The sequence below is a fragment of the Camelus bactrianus genome, chromosome 17 (genome assembly GCF_048773025.1).
Source record: "Camelus bactrianus isolate YW-2024 breed Bactrian camel chromosome 17, ASM4877302v1, whole genome shotgun sequence".
NCBI lineage: Eukaryota > Metazoa > Chordata > Mammalia > Artiodactyla > Camelidae > Camelus > Camelus bactrianus.
The window spans coordinates 4,156,230-4,177,538 of record NC_133555.1 but is presented as its reverse complement, the minus strand read 5'-3'; the positions used below and the strand labels follow the sequence as shown (position 1 = coordinate 4,177,538).

General features: G+C 46.9%; 2 protein-coding genes across 6 annotated transcripts in view; one reads left to right on the top strand and one right to left on the bottom strand.

The window, feature by feature from the left end:
- The window catches only part of MKRN2 (makorin ring finger protein 2), a 28,509-nt gene extending 27,047 nt beyond the window's left edge, over positions 1 to 1,462 (top strand). For all 3 annotated transcript variants that reach the window (XM_074344314.1, XM_045515349.2, XM_074344313.1), the window contains one exon: positions 15 to 1,462. In XM_074344314.1, coding sequence (XP_074200415.1) covers positions 15 to 152 — 138 coding nt within the window. In that variant the 3' untranslated portion in view covers positions 153 to 1,462. The remainder of the gene's footprint in view (positions 1 to 14) is intronic.
- The window catches only part of RAF1 (Raf-1 proto-oncogene, serine/threonine kinase), a 59,448-nt gene continuing 39,495 nt past the window's right edge, over positions 1,357 to 21,309 (bottom strand). For 2 of the 3 annotated variants that reach the window (XM_074344302.1, XM_074344304.1), the window contains 14 exons: positions 19,852 to 19,954; positions 19,385 to 19,542; positions 17,918 to 18,016; positions 16,150 to 16,303; positions 13,017 to 13,044; positions 12,783 to 12,910; positions 12,319 to 12,436; positions 6,298 to 6,382; positions 5,277 to 5,453; positions 4,502 to 4,548; positions 3,338 to 3,456; positions 2,822 to 2,953; positions 2,601 to 2,735; positions 1,357 to 2,381 (listed from right to left, as the gene is read on the bottom strand). In XM_074344302.1, coding sequence (XP_074200403.1) covers positions 2,238 to 2,381; positions 2,601 to 2,735; positions 2,822 to 2,953; positions 3,338 to 3,456; positions 4,502 to 4,548; positions 5,277 to 5,453; positions 6,298 to 6,382; positions 12,319 to 12,436; positions 12,783 to 12,910; positions 13,017 to 13,044; positions 16,150 to 16,303; positions 17,918 to 18,016; positions 19,385 to 19,542; positions 19,852 to 19,954 — 1,627 coding nt within the window. In that variant the 3' untranslated portion in view covers positions 1,357 to 2,237. Of the gene's footprint in view, positions 2,382 to 2,600; positions 2,736 to 2,821; positions 2,954 to 3,337; positions 3,457 to 4,501; positions 4,549 to 5,276; positions 5,454 to 6,297; positions 6,383 to 12,318; positions 12,437 to 12,782; positions 12,911 to 13,016; positions 13,045 to 15,493; positions 15,554 to 16,149; positions 16,304 to 17,917; positions 18,017 to 19,384; positions 19,543 to 19,851; positions 19,955 to 21,309 lie in introns of all 3 variants that reach the window. The other variant, XM_074344303.1, reaches the window with a different exon arrangement.

Below are 21,309 nucleotides of genomic sequence, written 5' to 3'. Positions count from 1 at the left end.
GGCTCTTCTTGCAGTTCTTCAACTCAGTGCGACTCTGGGACTTCATTGAGAGCCGAGAGAGCCGGCACGCCCCCAGCACTGAAGACGTCGACGTGACGGAGCTGGGGGACCTCTTCATGCACCTGTCCGGGGTGGAGTCGTCAGAATCCTGAAGACCGGACAGTCGCCTTGCATCTTGGCTGTGCCGGCTGAGCCTTCTCCGGGCCAGGGTGTGCAGCACCTCCTCCGTGGCAGCCCAAGGTGTGTGTCACTTGGATTTGAGTGAGGTTGTACTTAACCCTGGTCTCATCCACGGGAAGAGTGAAGGATATAAAGTAACCTAACAAGTATGTGGAATCGCTACTTTCATAGTTGCTGTCTTAGTTGCACCGCAAGCTCCTCAGGGGCCCCGCTAACCGGCCAGAGTTGATTGCTTCAAACTAACTGGGCTTCTGCCCTCCGTGAGCTCTCGCTCCTAAAACAGTCAGCGTGCAGCTGGCCCTACAGCAGCAGGCTCATTTTTCTTACCAAAGGATTCTTCAGCCCTTGAAAGGATTCCATATGGTGTAAGGATTCCCTAGTGTACTGATAGTGTGGCCAAAAAACGTGACTTGTGCATTGCTTTTCAAAAAACAAAGTGGGCGCTGCACACCTTAGCACCAAACTTTATTTAGGGCACTTGTTGCCTTCAGTGTCCCCAGTCAGAGCAGCAGTCATGTTGCTGGATACCAGTAAACAAGCTGAAGCATAGACCCCCTTCCTTGTAAGGGGGCCAGGGCAGAGGTCCAGTCCCTTGTCTGTGGTTGGTGTTGGGGTCATGACCGGAGGAACCTTGCACATGTGCCTTCAGGGAAATGTGTCCCTGGCCCTCACCTGCTGGCTTGTGCCCAGGGGTCATCATATTGAGGGCTCACTGCACACAAGTGACACGTGTTCTCCTCCGTAAAACCAGGCTTTGATTTGGAATTTTATAACAGCACCCAAGAAAAGTTTCTGATTCTGCCCCAACGATGGTCCTGCAGAGAACTCTGTCATCAGTTGTTGTGGTTTTAATTGAAGGAGCATCACCTTGTCAATCAATCAGAACTCACTCCAAGCCTGAATTATCTATTTTTATAAACGGCTGCAGATACCAAATATTTTATAAAATGCATTACTTTAAAGTGTGGTTAGAAAGGTCTACTCTTACCTGAGTTTCAAGTGCTTTTTGCGTAATTTTCATAGTTAACTCTTTAGTGAACGGTGACAAAGGCAGAATTAAAATCATTCCTAGCAGAGATCCTGGGCTCTTGAGTTCTGCTCCAGATGGGATGAACAATTGGAGTTCAACCTCTGAGCTCAGGGTTAACTTTAAAAGGAGGAAACAGCCATTAAACCTACATTTAATTTATTTTATTAAAATAACATAATTGAGGAACCATTGGATAACTGTATTTTGTCAGGCGCAATAAAAACAAAATTAAAACCCAAATCATCAAGAAAACCTGTGTCCCTGGCTTCCTTGCATACACATGATGTGATGTGGAGGCAAGGCTGGCCCGGCGGCCCCGCCCCATAGGGGCAGCTCCTGGAAGACTAACTCAGCATGATGGACGACTGCTCCCTGAGAGGGCGGGGGGGGGGGCGGCCGAGTGCCTCTTGTGGAAACCACCCCAGAGCACTGGAGACCTTCAAGGGACGTGTCCCCACAGTCAAGTCCGTAGTACCAAAGCAGGCTGGTCAGGCGGCCGCACTCCCGACAGTCCTGGGCTGTTTGGTGCATTATGTGCAAAACTACCTGTCTGGCGCCACACCATGTGTCTCTGAAGAGAAGTCCTTCTGTGATAAGCATTCCTCCTAGGAGCCGAGTTCCAAAGTCCACGTGTCCTCACGTCAGGGCTGGTCTGCCTGCTGCCTTCATCTCCCCTCTGAGTGCTGCTTCTTGCCCTAAAAAAACTCATTTAGCCGTCAGCTGGGGCCCCAGGTCCTGTACTGCCATCAGCCGCCACTGGTGCATCTGGGCGGGCTCAGCTCGTGAGCACGGGGGACACGGAGCGGGGGCGGGGCGGGAGCAGGACAAACCAGCATTGCAAATGGCTTCTCCCAGGGCCGGGAGGGGTAGAAAAGGCAACGTGAAGTTAAGGCCCTGTGAGTGGTCAGATGGTCCTTAGCAGCAGCTTCTCGGAAGACAAGCTCTATCCCACGGAAAGGGAGGAGCAGAGAGGTGGGGCCTGCAGGCCTCCCTCCCGCCTGGCGCCCGAGCGCGGGTGCGGACGCGGCTAGAAGACGGGCAGCCTAGAGGACGTGGTCAGCGTGCAGGCGTTGATGTCCTCGGTGTGGGCCGCCCGGTGCAGGGATGGCTCAGAAGCGCTCCGGTTGATTTTCGGCAGAGAGTGCTGCAGCAGTTCGATGGAAGACAGGATCTGCAACAGGCCACAAGGTGGTCTCCTCAGGGGGCTGCGAGTCTCCACCGCAGCAGCTTCCAGGGGAGCCCAGAGACATGGGCTCTGCTGCTCGCCAAGCTCCAGCATCTCGTGCAGAACACAAGTCCCCCCCGAGAAAAGGAAAAGCAGCTTTCCTCCCATTTCTGCCACGAAGCACTCCTGCCTTCGCCAGCGCCGGCACCCTGCGTTAGGCCTTACCTGGGGAAACAGAGGCCTCTCCTCCTTGACTTTCTTCACACAGTCGGCCACCAGCCTCTTCATCGCTTTGGGGCAGTTCTTGTACAGCTTGCTGAGGTCGGGGGAGGCGTACCCTCGGCCCACCATGAAGATGATCTGCGGGGAAGGAGAGCAGTGAGGGGAGGGGTGGGCGGGCAGAGGCGCGGGCTCCCACGGTGAGCTGGCCCGCGCAGCGCACGCACCTGGTCGCGGTTGTTGATGTGGGAGTAAGGGAGCTCGCCGGTCATGAGCTCGTACAGCACGATGCCGTAGGAGTAGACGTCAGACTGGAAGCTGAACGGGTTATTATCCTGCATTCGGATCACCTCTGGGGCCTACGGGGACAGAATGCAACTGTCACCCTCTGGGCCCCACTGACACGCGGGAGCCAGGCTGGCCCTTCCTGAGTCCCGCTGCCACTCTTCCCCAGAGGGCCCCACGCTCAGGCTCAGGCTCAAACGAGCTCAGGAATTCTAGCCTCTGGGATCCAGCACTTCCTATCAGGTTATCAGGTAAGTCCTCCCAGCTACGCCTCAGGGTGGTCCTCACCGCCAGCTTCCTCCAGGAAACCCAACTCTGCCCCAGGCTGACGACACTGAAGGTGTCACTGAGGTGGTCTGGACTTTGGGGAAATGTAGAGAAATAATTGAAAGTTGCAGACAGACCTCTAGGAACCCCTTCTGCCCTGTACCCTGCTAGTGGGGGCCTGGCCGCCTCACCATCCACAGGATGGAGCCAGTGGGTTGTTCAACCTGCTGAGAACCACTCCAGCGTGACTTGACTGTTGCCAAACCGAAATCTCCAATTTTCACCGTCAGGCCTTCATGGAGAAATATATCTCAATGCTTGTTAAGAACTCTAGTTTTAAAAGAATGGTCAAGTTACTTTTGAAAACCTTCCCGAAGTTCTCATTTGTACTGCATCTCTGCCTCCCATCTGCCCAGCCTTCTCAGCACTGGATTTGCTAAAGTTTCTGAAGTTTCAAAACGTGTTTTAAAGTTGCTCCTTCTGCCAGGACGTGCTCAGGGCACCAGATGATTTGGCTGCAGCCACAAACAAGCTAGTTTTCTGCCTGCTGCTGCTTCATCCGTTTACACACCCAGAGACGGGTTCTCTGGCCTTGCGACCTTCCTGCATAATGTAGGTGCCTTAAACCCCAAGACTGAGCAGTCTGCTGACAGCTCACATTCATGCCTGCCTGCATCCTGCCCTCAGACGACTAACAGAATCACCCTGAATCCTGAATGTTGTCTGTCCTAAGACGTTTCTCACAGGAATGGGTACCACCTGGTAACTTCGAAATCAGAACCAAACTTATGTCATTTCTGAGTAAAGAAGTCAGGCACTTCAAGGCAAACTTGTGTGTAATTCCTACCTCCTTAAAATCTGCTTTCATGGCGTCAGTATTGGTCCCCAAAACCCCACCCGCCTAGTGCACATCTTAGACATGTGCCCAAACTAGGCCACGTCCCTTCATGCAGCTCAGCACAGCTGCCGTGCCTCTCGTGGCCAAGCGGCAGCCTGCTGTGCACCACTCTCCTTTCAGAAAGGCTGGCAGGTGTGAACTGTTAGGAAACCATTTCTGTACATTCAAGAAAGACAATTTTAAGTAGTAGTATTTTGAAAAATCTTGCAACACTGGCTTTCAGCTACTTTCTGACCAGATATACAGTCCACAAACTAGACAGACATAAAACGTAAAAGCCCCACTCCCTCAAGTTATATTTAGTAATAAAAACCATCAGAAGAAAAACTAGGCCTGTTTCAAGCATCACCCGAACACACAGCGCAGCCTTTGTGGAGCTCTTTCCAAAGTCACTTTTGCTAAAAAGTCCCCTAAATTTAGCACTGAGCAGTCAGGTAAAACCACCAGCAAAGGATACTGTTGGATTTCATGTCTCTGTGGATGATGTTCTTTGCATGCAAATAGCTGTGAAGGGAAATACACCTATTAAAACCAGTTTGAGGGACGCTGGTATAAAGTAGCTTCAAAACACATCTAAGAGGAAAACCACCTGAAGGCCTGACTCCCAGGGAGGGTTACTTTGGATACGGGCCCTGCACTGGTTCGCGTGGTCCACACACGCCTCACCTGAAGATGAAGCTACAGCACAAACAGGGCAAGTCTTCTTAAGCATCGATTTTACTCCAAAAGTAATGCCGACAACCCAGATGTTCATCAGCTGATGAACAAATAAAATGCAGTACATCTACACAGTGGAGTATTATTCAGCCACAGAAAGGGAGTCCTGATTCACACTACAACGTGGAGAAACCTCGCAAAAACATGCCAGGTGAAAGCAGCAGCTAGACTCAAGACTTCACCTAGTACACCCTGAGGACGTCCTAAAACCAGACGGTGGCGGTGGCTGTGACTCACATGGAGCAAGCACACCCGATGGCCTCCACCACGTTCTTGGGTGTCCGGCTGCACCTGGAGGACGGCAGCTGGGACCTGAATCTGAGCCCCCAGGGAGGTGCCTCAGCTTGGGAAGAAGCATTTCTCACTCCTTCAGCCCACCCCCAGGCTCATATCCAGTGTGCAAAAACAGCACAGAAACCGCTGAAGAGAACTGGCTTTTCCTAATCTTAGTTCGAACTTAGAAAGTCTGGGGTCCAAGCATCAACCTGTCCCTATTTGTCAGGCCGTCCACTCACTCCATTCCCTGAGCCGTCTGCCGGGCGATGTCAATCAACTGGAACATCTGGAACTTGGTCTCCTGCACATGCAGGTGTTTGTAGAGGCTGCTGCCCTCGCACCACTGGGTCACAATGGCCAGGTTGTCCTTTGTCATGTAGCCCATGAAGAGCAGGATGTTCACGTGCCGTGTTTTGCTGGAAAGAAGACACAAGAAAAGGCTCTGAACCTGCTGCTGCAGAACAGGGAGATCTACTCCGCTCTCAGCCCGGCACCCAGGTCCTCCGTGTGCGGACACCTTGCGTGCCGCTGACCCAGGCCCAGGGGACTGCTGACGACTCAGCTGATGTTCCGAGTGGGCAAAGGGCCCCCTGTTACTCCCCCAGTGCCAGCCCTGATCGCAGAGAGGACGTTCTCTTTCATCTGTGTACACTCACCCGTCTCCCCACAGGGGTCACGAGGATCCCTCGTCTGTGGAATCCATCATTATTCAATTTACTCCTACACATTTAAATGGTGACTTAGTTTTGAAGTCCAAAATAAGGCAACTTGGCTATAAAGAGTTCTTGGAAATACATGTGAAAACAGAACCTATTTCTCCCTGTGTCAAACCAAAACCCAGAGAAAGAACCTGCGCTACCTGAGGGGAGTGAGTCCAGAGACCTGAGACAGTGTGCTCATCGGTGGGGGCTCGTCTCTTTTTTTTGGAGGGGGGTGGGTAATTTGACTGATTTTTAGAGGGGGTACTGGGCATGGAACCCAGGACCTGGTGCGTGCTGAGCAGGCGCTCTTCCACTTGAGCTACACCCTCCCCCACAACGGGGGCTCTTCTAAACACCTGGCGCCACTTAAGCTGGAAAGAAACCAACTTCCTTCACTTTTAAGGGAGTTGCTTCTGCCACAGGACTACACAGTGAACGCACACTCACCGCCAGCCCTGCCACAGGCCCTCAGACACAGGTCAGGCCACGCAGCCTGCTCCCTCTGTGGTTCTTACGCCACCACCCGCGCCCACCCTCCCACGCCACACTTTCTACTCACCGAAGGACAGCCACCTCATTCCTGAAGGCCTGGAACTGCTCTGGGGTGGGGTCCACAACCTTGAGGATCTTTACTGCAACATCTCCTGCAAGTTAGTTTATAGTCAGTGCAGGTGAATGATCTTTGTCATTTTTCATATACACTAGTTTTTAGGAATATATGGTGAACCACTCAAAAATCATACACCTATACAGATGGAACAAACACTGAAAATTTCTAAATTATTCAGGTGGCTGGAAAAGTTAAATAGGTTATGCTACTATCCTTAAAACGCTGCCCATGGGCCTTGAAAAGGCCTGCTTTAAACTATCAAGCCTACAATCCCCAGTGGTAAGGTTGTGGGTGACGGGTCACAACCTGGGCCAGTGGGGATGACGTCAGCTAGCACATTAGAATGGCCCGGCAGACACTGAATCTTCAGGGCCAGAAGGCTGGTGCCCAGAGCAGGCCAGTCAGTGAGCAGTTGATGCTAAACACAGCAGCTACATTTCAATGGATCTGAGATGCTCCCTTGTACAGACTCAAAGATACGGACTGAAATGAAGCCGCTCCGCCTTCAATACCAGTAGAAGTAACCCTGATGATTAATGCTGACTGCCTGCTACACCCTGCGCTGAATATGCTTTCACGGGCATCACCTCCTTTAACCCTCAGAGCTGCCCTAGGACGGCAGCGCTGTTACCCTCATTTCACAGGCAGCAACGGAAGTTCAGTCACTTGCCTAGCATCACCTGGCAAAAAAAACCAAGGTGCTGGAGCCAGAATGAGAACTCCGGTCTGACTCCAGTAGCTGTACTTCTAACTCAAATAACTGCTGATCACTGAGAAGAAAGCCAGCCTTTTCACATAACTTTAGGAACATCCAGAGATCAGTTCTACTTTACAGGGGCTACTGACTGAGAAGCCACTTTCAGAAGCACTGTGTCATACTTAGTATAATGGTAATTATAATAAATTACTTCAAGTCCTATTAGGACGTCAGATTTTCATGACAAATGAATTTATTAAAACACAGCCTTCTAATGATCAAACAAAGTAGGAGTTAAGTTCAGTGGCACCTTGGAGGTGACTTGGTTCCTCCCTAAACCAAGCACACCCCCTTGGCAGCTCACCCTCACAGCCTCTGTTGGAGCATTCGTTTCACTTTTGGGGGGCACCAACTGGTAGAGATGTTTCTTATGAGAGGTCCCAAATTCTTGCCCTGTGATCTGTTTTTATCATCTAAAGCTAAAATCTCCACTTAACAGCAACTTCCAAACTGGTTCTCCAGTTCACTGGCACATGAATTTACTCAGGACCCAGGGCTGCCTGTGAAGGTGCTGCTGACTCTGGATGGCAGAGCTGCCTTCTGCCCAGGAAGGGGGAGCTGATAAACCACACCCCAACCTCGAGTCCCTTATGACTGAGCAGAGGGACAGGAGGAGTCTTGCAGTGTGAGCCAAGATGGCGAGGAGCAGGGGGTGGCAGAGGAGGGGAGCAAGGATCTCCGCAGAGGGGATGTAGAAAAGTTTCCTGAAGGAAATGGGACATAAGGCAAGGGAGGAGGCTGTTCCAGACTAGATCCACCAGGAACAAAGGTGAGGTTAGGGGGATGAGGAAAATGCGAGGTGTGCTGGGGAAAGTGCAGCGTGTGATCTGACATCCGCAGGACAGGAGGGAGGCCAGGGAGGAGTCTGCTGCAAGAGCCCAGGTGCAGTGCAGGCACAGTGGTGACAGAAAGGAGGGGATGGAGGCAAGGAACCCTATGAAGATGAACTGACACAATGTGGCAGTCAACTGAGAGATGGGACCAGGGGGTGGCCAGGCAGTGTGTGGGGCTTTAAAGGGATGCAGGAGGAAGACCTGGGGAGATGCTAGGTGGGCCCTCCAGAGGGGCTCCTTCCGAGTTCATAAGCCTGCTTTGCAGTCCCTTCCCTTTCCCACAGCTCTTCTCTGGGCATGCTCCAGTCACCACTGAACTCACCCTCAGGGCCACCCATTCTGAACCTGATCAGTAATGCAGCCTCAGAGCTGCCAAAGCCTGTTCACAGCTCTGACCTGTAGTCAAACATCCTCCACTTCTAGCCTCTACTTTTTGGAACAGTGAACAAGACTTATCCCTGTTAAAAGTTCATCTTTGTTCCATCCTCAGAGCCACTTCAGATCCTCTCGTCTTTCTAAATCCAGTACCCAGTCTGCACCGCACCGCTGTGTAGGCCATGAGTCACGCGCGTCACTGATGGGAAGACGGAGCAGGGGCAAAGCGAAACAGAGCCCTGTGGGCCACAGGGACCCACATGCCATTCAGCTCACGACTAACAGACGGTAACATGATACGCACTTTCTTACCGAACCCCAGAGACTGGACTGCACGACAGCATTCCCTCATTTGTATGTACGCCCTCCAGGACTGCCATGATCGGGATTCAGTCTGCTAAGAACACTAGGTAACATTATAGGAAAACCCGGTTTCAACTCACACAGAGAACACTTTCCTAATGCCCAGCGCTAGAGTTTTCAGGTAACAAGCTCCCCGTCACTCTGGTTTTCAGGCCAAATCTCATGACGGATGGCCTTGCAAAATCTGAGACCCCATTACACCCTCGTGACATCCGAAGTCCTTATGGGACCCAATGACCCCCACCCCCGGACCTCACTCCTGTCAGCCTCTCCCTTGCTCACCCTACTGAAGCCACTCAGACCTCCCGAGTTCCTCAGAGAGGCCAGGTGAGTGGCCTGCTCTGCTCCCGCTCCTTCCCAAATGCCGCTTTCTCAGCAGACTCCTCCCCAACCCACTAAAAAAACCTGCGAACCAGGCCTGCCGCTCTGTACCTGCTTTCCTCCATTTTCTCCTTAGCGCTTACAACACACCAAACACTGTGCTTTTCTTGGTTATTATCCCAACCAGAATATCAGCTCCATTAAGAGAAAGAATTTTTATCTGTTTTGTTCACGGTTTCATCCCTAGCCCCTAGAAGTATGCTTGGTATTAGAAGAATGCTCAGGGAACACTGGCTGAAGAAATGAATTCTAAGAAGCAACAGTGTCAGCAAGGCTAAAAAGCTGCCTGTGTGAGGCACAGCCCCTGGCAGGGAATACCGGGAGCTTGGCTGCCTGCAGCACAGGTCAACAATCAGCTTCTGGCAGGAAAGCCAAGACTTAAGTGCCAGCCTGAGGCCCCCAGACCTTGCCCCCAGGTCTGCAGAGTTAGGTCTGGGCCTAACACAAAGGCTGCTCTCCAGCCTTCCCTCGGCCAACCTTGGGACCAAGTGCATCATGGCCAAGTCCACCTCTCCGGCGCAACAGGCGTTCAGTAACGCTGCTTTAACAACTACATGAAGTAGTTATTATCCATAAAACCAGAATGTCTTACTGTCCCTTAACAGTACTGTCAGAGGCAAATGCAGCACAAACAAGACACATTCCTGTTGGTTATCATGTTTTCAGTAAGACAGGCTGATAATATTCATCAACTACTGAAGAAAGAGCTATCATCACTTGGTGAATCTGGAATGTTTTTACCTTTTTAAATACAAATTCGTTTCCCTGTTTCAACCATTTGGGTTAGTCTAAAACCTATTATACACGCCACTGCTTTTTAGACCAGAAGAGAATGAACACCAGTCCTCTTCTTACTGACTCAGTCAAAATGATACAGCTCAGCCTGAGGCTGGGACGGGGACCCCAGACAGCGTGCGTCAGGCTTCTGGCTTCACTGTGGCCCGAGCGTGCTGTCCGGTGGGGGCCCTGCTCCTGAGAGGTCTGCTGCCGCCTCTGCCTGCTGCTCTCCGCCTGACAGCCTCGAACGCTGTCTGCTTCCCTAAGTGTGGTTTACAATTAGCAGAGGCTGGTAAGTCAGACCCCCCAAATTCATGCCCAAAAGGAAGTCTGCAGTTGGGACCATGGGTCTCTTCTGTACATAAAATAAGCTTAGTTCATGGATCTGAGGCGTCCATCTTGGCTGCTTTGAGAACTTTTCTATTTACCTTCACAGCTACTAGGCAGAATCAAACATTTAAAAAATCACCAAAACCTGTGCCCACCACGCCCTCACAGGAGCCACCCTGAAGGGGGCTTCCCGCCGAGCCCGCACTGAGTGACTGGCGTGCAGTGAGGCCGTGTGCCCAGCAGCCTGCAGTACCTCTTTCCTGGTTCTGTTCTGCAGTATGTTAACAGATCCTCATCTACACAAACAACAGCAGCCCACCTATTAATGGCCACATGCATGTCTGAGGGAAAAAAAAATCAAAACAGCTGTAATTTTTAAGAAATGGAATAAAATATTATATACAGGAATCAGAAAAGCAATGGGGAAAAGGGGGAAGAAAGTATAGCATGAAGCGATCTAGAAATCATGGTTTCCACAACTCTCATTCTTCTTCATTCACAGAGCGTAGCTTGCTTTCAGAGAGGCGGACATAAAAGCCCACTGCTCCTCGCTCCTCTGATTTGAGACTTAGAAAAACTAGAATCTTAGAAGCATTAGATGCTGTCTGCATTCCAAGCAGACTGTAGCAAAAGCACAGTCTGAAAGCTCATGACAGAGAGAACACAGCTCATAAGCAGGACTGTGGCAAATGTAACCAGTGCTTTGAAAAATTATGAACCCCTCCCCCCGGCCATAAAGGTGCTCAGTGAAAGGACGCTTAAATTTGGGCACAACTTCAGCTGCATCTGTTGGCTTTTAGCTGAGGCTAAAACGCACGCAAATGGTAAACTGCTCCTAATGGAAGCACTGAAAGCAGTTCTGACTGCGCCACCGCCTGCACTCCTTGCAGCCCTGCATTCTCAGGCGCAGGCACTCCAGCTCACAAACTGTGTTTTTCTTTTCTAAGGGATCACTGAGACATTTATGATATATATTTGGAACATATTTTCAACAGTGTAATTTCTCAGTGACCCAGGAGGCAGGCCAGTAGTATATTAGATGCAACTTTGCAAAGGAAAAGGAGTGACCCTACATGTCATTTATCAATGTTCAGTCCTTTGCCAGTCCCCTCAAAGAACTAGAATTTTGTCAGATGATTAGTTACAAGTGGAAAACCCATATATTAATGAGCATAAGCTACACAGAATAAAGGAGGTGCTTCTCAGCTTTCAACACCCTGAATTTTAATATTCCATTTATTTTATGCTCTTATCTTCTCTCAATCTTTGTGCCCAGTTATGTATAAAGATACACATGGTGGCATCCAAAATAGAAATACAGGCACCAAGGCTCATTAGGATGGGGGGGGTGGGTACTAAAATCTGAATTTAGAAGACCTGTCTTTCGGGAAACATGTAGCATTCTCAAAAAAAAAAAAAAATACTCTATATTTGCTGACATCCTAAAGCCAGAGGCATTAAAAACCTGACAGATATGTTAAGTATGTTGTCAAAATACACAAAAACTGTGGCTACATACATTAAAATAGTAAGTTTCTTCCAAGTGACAAAGTGTTTACATTAAAATAAACATTAATGCTCCACAGAGATTCAAGAATTAAGTCTGTGCATCCCCTGACAGGAATTCCCAAGACCAGTCCCAGGGCAGAGCAAAGAGAACCTGTTTCAGGAGGCTCCTGGCTTTCCCATGCCCAGCTGTCTGACCACGGGCACGGCAGTTCCCCCTCTTGGGACCTTCGTTTTCTTGCAAGTAAAGTCTCCAAGGTGCTTTCCGGCTTTAAGTTTCTAGAACCCATGCTCCCCTAACAGCAGCAGACTCTTACTCATTTAGGAGCGTCCAAGCATGTCACTCCCATGTGCACAGTGTATTTAATCCATTTATAAGAAGAGACTCTGACACTTGACTCTACTGCTCAACTCCTGTTCACCAAATTCTAATTATCCTGAAAACTTTCCTACTAGCATTGTTGAGTCTTAAAAAAGAACAGTACGAAACTTCATCCAGATACTGTTAAGTTCAATCTTCAGATGCAACCAAGCACCCCGGGAGAGAGCTGCTGTGACCCAGGGGCACAGTGAGTCCTGGCCCCTGCCCGGCCCTCTCTGGACTAACCCCTGACTTCACCCGGGAGTAACGGAAGGCCCCAAACTTACCATGCCACTTGCCCTTATAAACAGTTCCAAAGGAGCCTGACCCAATCCGAGTGGAGAGCATCACTTCACTGGCTTCTATTTCCCAGTAATAGCTTGAATCTCTCTGTCCACGAGGCCTCTGAAGCAAACAGAGAACATCAGTATACTCCACGGAATGGCACAGGTCTGTTTAACAACCGTGTCAAAGAAAACCTCAACCCAACTCCATCCATCCCTGTATGTTTTACAGACAGACATACTAACTATAATTCCAATTTTTCTCTTTTGAGAAAATACCATTTTAGTTGTGCCCTGTCTTGCAATAAACCAGTTTTCCAATACAAGCATGCCAAAAATAGCACTGACATTTATAATATATTCACTTAATTAGAGTTCCCCCACCCCTAAAGTTAAAAACATTCTCATTTCTGACGGCATTTCTTACTGACCCCTAACCTGCAGGAGGTACTGTTGGCAATACTCACAATTTTGTTTTTCTCCTGGGTCCCGGATCCTGGTGCCCGCTCTCTCTGTGCCGGCACAGGGGTTTTGGGCTGTGACCAGCCTGTTGGGCTCAGATTGTTGGGGCTGCTGGACAAGGCTGAAGGTGAGGCTTAACAGACAAGACAAACAGAATCCACACGTGGATAAGCCAACAGAAGATAAACGGCATAAAGAGAAAAAGCCCACCACTACTGCTGAATGACCTGGACAAGTACCTGATTCACTGTGGCTTCGAATTGCATCCTGAAACAGAAAAGGAAAGCCGGTCAGTGTCTGCACCAGAAAAGGTGTTTGCCGGGGAGGGCAAGGGGAGGAGGATTTTCAGGAGCAATGTAGATTATAAAACCTCCAAAACACAAAAGGTCTAATTACATACCCTAACTTTTCTTTGATTAAATTCATCAGTATCTGTGGCCACTACCTCCAGAGCTGCCGTCGTCAAGCATTAGGAGGACTTATGTGAATCCCTCACATACAACGGGAACATCATCCTTTCTCTCAGAAGAAGGCAATGCACACAGCAAACAGATCATCTTTAAGGAAGGCTAGCAAAGTTACAATCAGCTGAGATCTTTTCAGTGGTTGGGGATCTTGCCCCACTGAAGCTCAAAAAATGATAACTAAAAATTTAAACTATTTTTAATAAGGGATTCGGTGGCAAGTTCACTCTTACTCCTTTAGGAGTTGGATTTGATAAGGGTAAGCACCAAGACTATATACTTTATTTGAGCCTAAAATCATGGAAAGCTGGAAGGACCATAAATCCCCCAGTCCCAGACCTGCAACTTATATGTAAGAAAACACCTGAACAGGTAGAGACATGGCCAGGGTCACACAACCAGCTGGTGGCAGAAACAGAGCCAGAAACCACCGCCCACGGGTCTCAGACCTGCTCTTCAGACCTTACGGGTGAGCTCTGAAATTAGTTACATTCTACTGAGGAGAGAGGTCAAAGGCTACTTTTAGAATTTATTAGAAACTGTTTGGGTCGAACAGTTTAAGACACAGGGCCCTCCGTGAAACCTAAATCTTCATTTTATAAAACCTCACTTGGAGGACATGAATAACAGTAATATAAAACGATTTGGTCCCCATATGCTCAAAAAGGATATTTTTTCTCAGTTCTACCCTCTTTGTTTTCTTTCTGCAACCACAGTGAAGACAAGATACTTTATTTCACACAACTTTTACCAGAATGCTCCCACTCCATGACATGGTTACAAGATGGGAAAAGGCACAGACCACGCTGCCCCGCAACCCCGCGGCAGCCCCACCTGAGCGTCTTCAGCGTTTACCAGTAAAGCCTAGCTCTCCCGCGGCAGCCCCACCTGAGCGTCTTCAGCGTTTACCAGTAAAGCCTAGCTCTGGGGTTCCCACACCTGGCCGGTCTTCAGAATCACCTGGAGAGGTGTTCACGAATACAGGTCCCCAAGCCCCTCCACCCAACGAGGGCTGATACGTCTGGGAGGGAAGGTGGGAAGCCCAGGAATCTCAGTTTTTAATTACAACAGGATGGCAGCCAGGTGGACAAAACTTTGTCCAAAAATAATTTGAATTTCAGTAGAATTTTCAGCAGCTATAGCTTTATTATCCAACTAATCTCTTCTTTGTTTTTAGTCAAAGCATGGCACAATGTATTTTTAATGACCAGAAGTACATTCCCATGCACTGGGAGTTTTTCTTAATGCCACAGCAGTTTTCTTCCCTGTACCCACTATATGCCTCATGTTTTACTCTGTGCTCATTTCTGCAGTTGGATTGGTTTATCCTAGAAGGAACTTTTCATCATCTTGAAATCTAAATATTAGTTAAAGAGAACTAAAATGGCTTCAACAAAGCAAGAATGTGTAATCTTAAGATGCTAAATCATGATTTAAAGAAAAAGAGGAATCAAAATACGCTCTGCTTCTAAAGTAAAGAGGATGAAGCACACAGAGGTGCTTTCATAATAAAAATTCAAGAACTTTCACTTTCAACGCTCCCTCTAGAACACTGGAATGTTTAGAGGAATAAATCATATATTAAAAGAAAAGTAACTGGTATATTATTGTATCATAATCAGGGCTAATCACAATAGAACAAATAAAATTCATAGCTTGCATACACATGACCTCCTCAAAATAATCTTGTGATACTCAGAGTGCCCCCAAATGACAAGTTTAGGCCCCACATTCAGAAGCCAGCTCACTGGTTGAGTCCCTGCCACTCCTGCTTGGCAGGACAAGTATGCTGAATGGACCTGAGGTCTGAGTGAGGTAAGCTGTGCCTGAGGTGGCAGGTGGCCCTGAGGTTTTTCAAGGAACAACTCATGATGCAGACAGAGCACAGCTGTCTCTGATAAAAGCTTATCAAAGGATTTTCAGGGCAGAGCAACCAAACTGACACAACTGGTTTCTAAAGGAAATGTAAACAGAACAGTGATGCTGTTTCAGCACCAACTAAATAAATCCAGCATTAGTCTTTGGTAGGAATTGAAAAAAAATTTTTTTTATATTCTTGGCCTCAAAATCTCACCACAGGTTATTTTTTTTCACTCCTTTCTATGCTATTGCCAAAACCGAAAACATGAAAACAAGTCTGACAAGAAATATAAAATTTAGTGATTGTTTCATTTTTGACAGTCTTTCTGTCTGACAGTCTTAGCAAACCTGTTAATTTACAAGAAAGCAAAGGCATGAAGAAGAATACCTACTCTTCCCCTCAAACAAAACCGTCTGGACCACGCCCTGGGAGAAGCGCTCAGGCTGTTGCTCTGGTCCAAAGCAACGAGAAATAAAGAAGAATAAAGAACAAAGGAAGTATTTTAAGTGTATTCAGTTGTTATAAAGATGAACTAGAAAGCAAACCAAACAAACAGAACATACCGAAACGCCAAGAAAAGAAAAAGCAGTTTGAAAACACTAGCTTTAGGCGCTTTTACATCTCCCTGAATATCTGCTTATTAAAATCCTATGACTCCACCCTTTTATTTCTAAACAAAATCCCTTCAGGACTCCGGGAGAGTCTGCAGTCCTCCACCACTGTTATTCTCTCCCACACCAAAATGAAACTGCTCTGTCTCTCACTCACGAGCTTACTGAGGCCTTATTCAAATCTGACATGGGAAGAGTGAGTTCCAATGTTAACATTTCTTCAGGAGATTTTACTTTTCCCCTTGAGTGGTAGGTATACCAACCAGATTATCAAGCCAGTCTCAAGATGCAGTGAATAAGAAAGAAATTCAAAAAGCCCAGGGACCCGAGAAAATGCTGCAGCACTCCTCATCCCACTTGAAACCCAAACCTCTTAACACAGCAGCCGCCCCCACCCAAACAGCTGGGACCCCGCACTGCCGCGCGGGCCGCCTACCTCGATCGCCCTGCTGTCCACAGGCAGGGCGGTGCTGACCATGTGGACGTTAGGCGTAGACGTCGACCTCTGCCTCTGGGAGAGGGAACCTTCAGAAGAGGGGCTGGAGGTGGTGAATGTGAAAGCGTGGGGTGTGGAGTATCTGTGCTGGGAACTAGGTGAGGAGGAGAAAGAAAATTGCATGACTGACACTCAGGCCTCCACACTGCCTACTTCATTAAGATACTCAGGGGCAAACCCGACTTTACTACAACCTTTGACAAAAATGTTCCTTTCTTTTAATATGCACCATTTAAAATTTTTCTTCTGTCTACTTGCTTTTGCATGCATTTTTTATGAATAGAGGTCCTACGGAATTGAGCCCAGGACCTCGTGCATGCTAAGCACATGCTCTGAGCTATACCCCCAACCTCAGCATGCAGATTTTTTAAAAAGGAAATAATAGATGTACTTGGAATTCATGTGGAAAGAATAATACAAGTTTTCTTCTATTTAATAAATCACCTCTACAGAATACTCCAGATTTTTAGACCATCTCTGGGAAAGAACAAACTAGCATCTGCTAAACATGCGCAGGTTAATTTAGAGAATAAATCAGAAAACTTTAAGGAAAATTTTTTTAACAGACGGTTAGATCTGGTGGACACGTGTGCAGACACACCAGCGTTTTATCCTCCGTGCATCCTCTCCCCAACAAAAAGCTCACAAAGCCAACTGATGTGCATTCAGTTTTCAGGGTTCTGTATCTAACCGTGAAACTCACCACCGGCGCCTTTTACCCAGCGCCGCTCCCCAGCCAGCCAGACTGGGAGCACACATTAACGTTTTCATTACTTGCTCTGAAAATTACTTTGAGTTTTGTTCAGACTCAAATAGCACCATGCATGAATTCAAGGGACAAAAGGCTGGTTTTTCTAAGAGAAATTGCTCTACTGCCTTGAAAAACTGCCTTTCCAGGCAGTTCAACATTAATGCCTTCAGAGCCCTGGTATCTAAACCTACCTAAATCTGCAAAAGCAAGTACAATTTTTTGGCCAGAGTTGCTTTTCAAATTATCAAGAAAAATGAAAGTTACACACAAGTATTTATCCAGATACCATTTCCTTCAACAATTTCCATGGTAGTTTTATAAAGGCCATTAAGTATTATATGATCATATAATATAAAGTCAGAGATTTTGAACAAAAATGTAGATTTTATTTTAGGTTCCAAATTCATGTGTCGCACTGAGTGAGACATCTGAACTCAAAAGCTGGAAAACAGTACATTCAAGTTATGTGCGAACTCACAGGCACATTTAAAAAGGATATTTGTATTTAAAATCTAATTCGCTTCTTTTCAAAATAGCAGTTTATTAAATACCACAGTTTTAGCATATGCAAGGCCATAATAAGCATTTCAAAGTTGAGGGTTTTATTTTTATTGAATCACTGTGTACCGTTTTGGGACCCCCTCCCTGAGGCTCCACTCACTGCATACTGAGGAAGGCAAAATCTCAAGCTCTTTAAAATGCAGTGAGATATAAGGGACATGCCAGGAGAACAGAATAAACTGCAGTAAGGGTCCAGAATGTAACAATGTAAGAAACAGGACCACAAAGAGAAGTTCTACATTTTGCTCTAACAGCAACAGTGAGTTCCACAGAAGCAGCAAAGGGTTTAGAGAGAGAGAAGAGGGAAGGCAAGGGAACACACCTTCTGTATTTATGCTTTCAGTCCCACCCGCCCCAATGCAGCTTTCCAAGAGAACAGCAACAGGTAAAAAATACCTAACAGGCATCCGGGAAACAGACTCTCGCATCCGACGCATCGTCAAGGAGGGCAGTGCTGGGACCCCACTGTCACCGAGAGTTGAATTTGGAAACAATCTAAATGAAAGCAGAGAAAGCCTGGTTTTTAGACTCGCGGTAGTAATTTTACAGCCAGCTTGCCTGACCCTGCAAACTCACAGCTGCTCAAACTGAATTTTTCCTACTCTTATGTCCAAGAACACTCAGGCTACCCAGGGTAAAGGGACCACCAACCCAGGTGACTGGGTCTGAATGACTACAGAACGTGGCCAGTCCTGGCCTGCCAATGAACACGGAGGCTCCAGTGTGCGCTTCTAGGAAACACTGGTCCAGTGTCCAGCTGTGTCAAAATAATGGGGTTTTTTAAAGCCTTTTTAAAGTAGAGCGCTTTATAACCTACATCACATAAGGCTTTTCTGGAAACATTCTGTCTTGGAAACGCAGAGATGGAAAGACGGAAATGTGAAGAATAAACCACCTTCAGCACCAAAAGTGACAGACAAGAGGGAAAATGACATTAACATTAATCTGGCATCTTCCCTCCATGAGACGAGCACCTGGCGCTCAGCGAGTTCACGTGCCAGCTCAGTTAACCCTGCTAAGAGCACTGAAATGATGGCAAGGCCCCCTTTTCTCAGCTGAGTGAACTGAGGCTCAGAGGTGACTACGGTGAGTTAGTGACAGCATTTAGATGTTGACCAGCATCTGCTGGACTCCACAGTCTGTGCTATTTATGCTACCCGAGCTCTCTTTGCAAAAGCAACGTGTTACTACTATGAAAGCAAAGAAGTTTCTGTCGTGGTTTAATGATAACGCTCCCTCAGTTTTTCTAGTACCCACAAAAAGGGATAAAAGTTCAGCTTTGACTTTTCATATCCCTGTTAACAGTTTTTAAAAGGCACTTTGGAATATGTACTTTTAATAAATCTTACTTTAAAAAGTTTGTCTATATAGAATATAATTTAGTTGCCAGTTTGTCTCCAGAGGGATACATGTGCTTTTAAGTTTTACTGTAAAATCATTTTAAGACTAATATTTTCCCTCGTCTGAAGAAAACAGCACCGACCACACTTTCTGCTCCTTCTCAGCGTCAAGGGTCTGTTCATTGTATTTATGAAAATACAGGGTACTGTCTACCAGCAACTGGGGAAAAAAATCTTTTGGGTTTTCGTATCACTTTGCTCTTTGTCTTAATGAATCACAGTATATCAATCTCCATCTGACAAGTAACAGTCCCACCAGCTCATTTTAGAGAATTATATGCCACACTAAACTTGCTAGTTTAAGAATTGTCATGTTTCTAAAGCAAACCGTTTCTGGATCATTATAATTCACTTACTAAGTCTAAAACCCAGACCTGTCAGTGAAATATACAACAAACACCCTCAATAAGAGTTTATACCTCCCTGCCCCCTTATATTCTTTGAAAAAAGAATGACGCCTTACAAGAGTTGCCTGATGTTACTCCAGTCCACACACATAGTAGGTACTTTGGTGCTACAGTGCTCATGAAATTTGTAGCCACAAGTCTGACATCGAAATCCATTGAGCAGGAACTTCTGACAGATATCACAGAAGGCAAGCTTCAGGAAGGTCTTCCGAGCCTCGAACAAGAACACAGGTGTAAATTACACTGAATAAATGAAAGACGATAGAAGACAAAATAATTTCCTTCTTGCCCCCAAAGAGGTTTATCAGAATGAAGAATCATACTTCCAATCATTTTAAAATTCATACATAGAAACTAAGGTACGTCTGTGATCTCATAACCTAAATTGCCTTACTGAAAACAATGGCATCACTAGAGCTTTAAACAACCCAACAACACGTAAGCTTATTATCTCTGAGAAATTCCTATTATGTCAGCCAACGCGCTTAACAGACCACAAAGAGAGAAGAGATCGCCAACTTACAAAGTTGTGTGTTGTGAGGGGAACATGATCCAGGAAATCTACTTGAAGTTCCTCTCCAATCAGCGAGGCAGCGTCAGTATTCCAATCTAAACGTGCTTTTTTACTAAAGAGGATTTTAAAAAACATAATACAACAGGGAACTATTTAGGTGAGAGTTCAATACCAATAATGTTCCACAAACATAAAACTTAATCCCACACAACACTAACTCAACTCATACAACAAACATATGAAGTGGGCATTCTTATCCCCCATCTTAAAAATGAAAGAACTGGGGCTCTAAGAGGGTAACCTGCTCAAGGGCACACAGTGAGTGTAAGGGCCTATTTGGATCCAGGTAGGTCAGACTCCAAAGCTTACGCTCTTAGAATAAAGTTTTCTTTAAACAATGAAATAAAACAATCTCACGATAAAGGAAATGTGCAATAAACTGGACTCTAGAACATCAAAATCCTATAAAAACCCTAAAACCCTCTAAAATAGGTTATAAATATTGCTACAGTCGCAAAGTTAAGTCTTCACTAGCTTACTTCAATCTAGAAGATAAACAGAAAAGAATCACAAACAAAATTCACTTTTCTATTAATGATAGGCTCAATCTGTAGAATTGTTTGCAAGGTCTATAAACATAAATCGATGAAAGACTTAACCATCTTAAAATTTAGAGACCACTCTTTCTCTGCCTAGAGTAAACAAGACAGAAAAATAGATACATTTAAGTAAAAATCAATGCCCAGTTCCTTTCTCATGTTTTGTCTAGTGTATCTGGCCCATCTCCTAAAGGAAGCACATTCTTGGACAAGATTCAAAACTCTCCCTGCACCTCCCAGAAGCCTATTACAGCCATCCTGCTGATTATCTAACAGTGAATAATCCATCCCTGGATACAATTCCTTACACAAGGTCTGGGAAACCCCACACTACTCCCAAGTCCTGCTTTGCCCTAATGCAGACAGAGGGGGCAGTCCTGTGTTCTGATCAGTCTTCAGGTGCTGTCCATCCAAGAAAGAACCCAGGGTAGCTCCAAACAGTGCAGCCTTGGACAAAAGCTGATCAAGCCCCTCACTGTCTCAGAGTCTCTCTAGTCTGTAAGGTTGGTCCCCAAGCCAGTGCCCAGTGCATGGGGACTATTCCCAGATAAAGCTGGCATCTGCTGCAGAGCCGCACTTCAGCAAAATGCCTCCGGAGCTGAGAGGACTGACAAGCAGATGAATTCACACTTGCCCTTTTGAGTGGACTCATGCCCTAGGGTAACACCTCACAACTGGGGAGCCCCTGAGATACAGAAGATGTAGCTAACAATCAGTAACAGAACCAGCACTTCCCAAGGAGAAGGCAGAGTTAAGGTTACCACCCCAGATCGTGGGGGACAGTAACAGATAGCAGCGAGTCACAGATGGCTCTGATGCTCTGGGATATGACTCCAGGACCAGGTGGGGGCGCCTCTATCTTGCCACC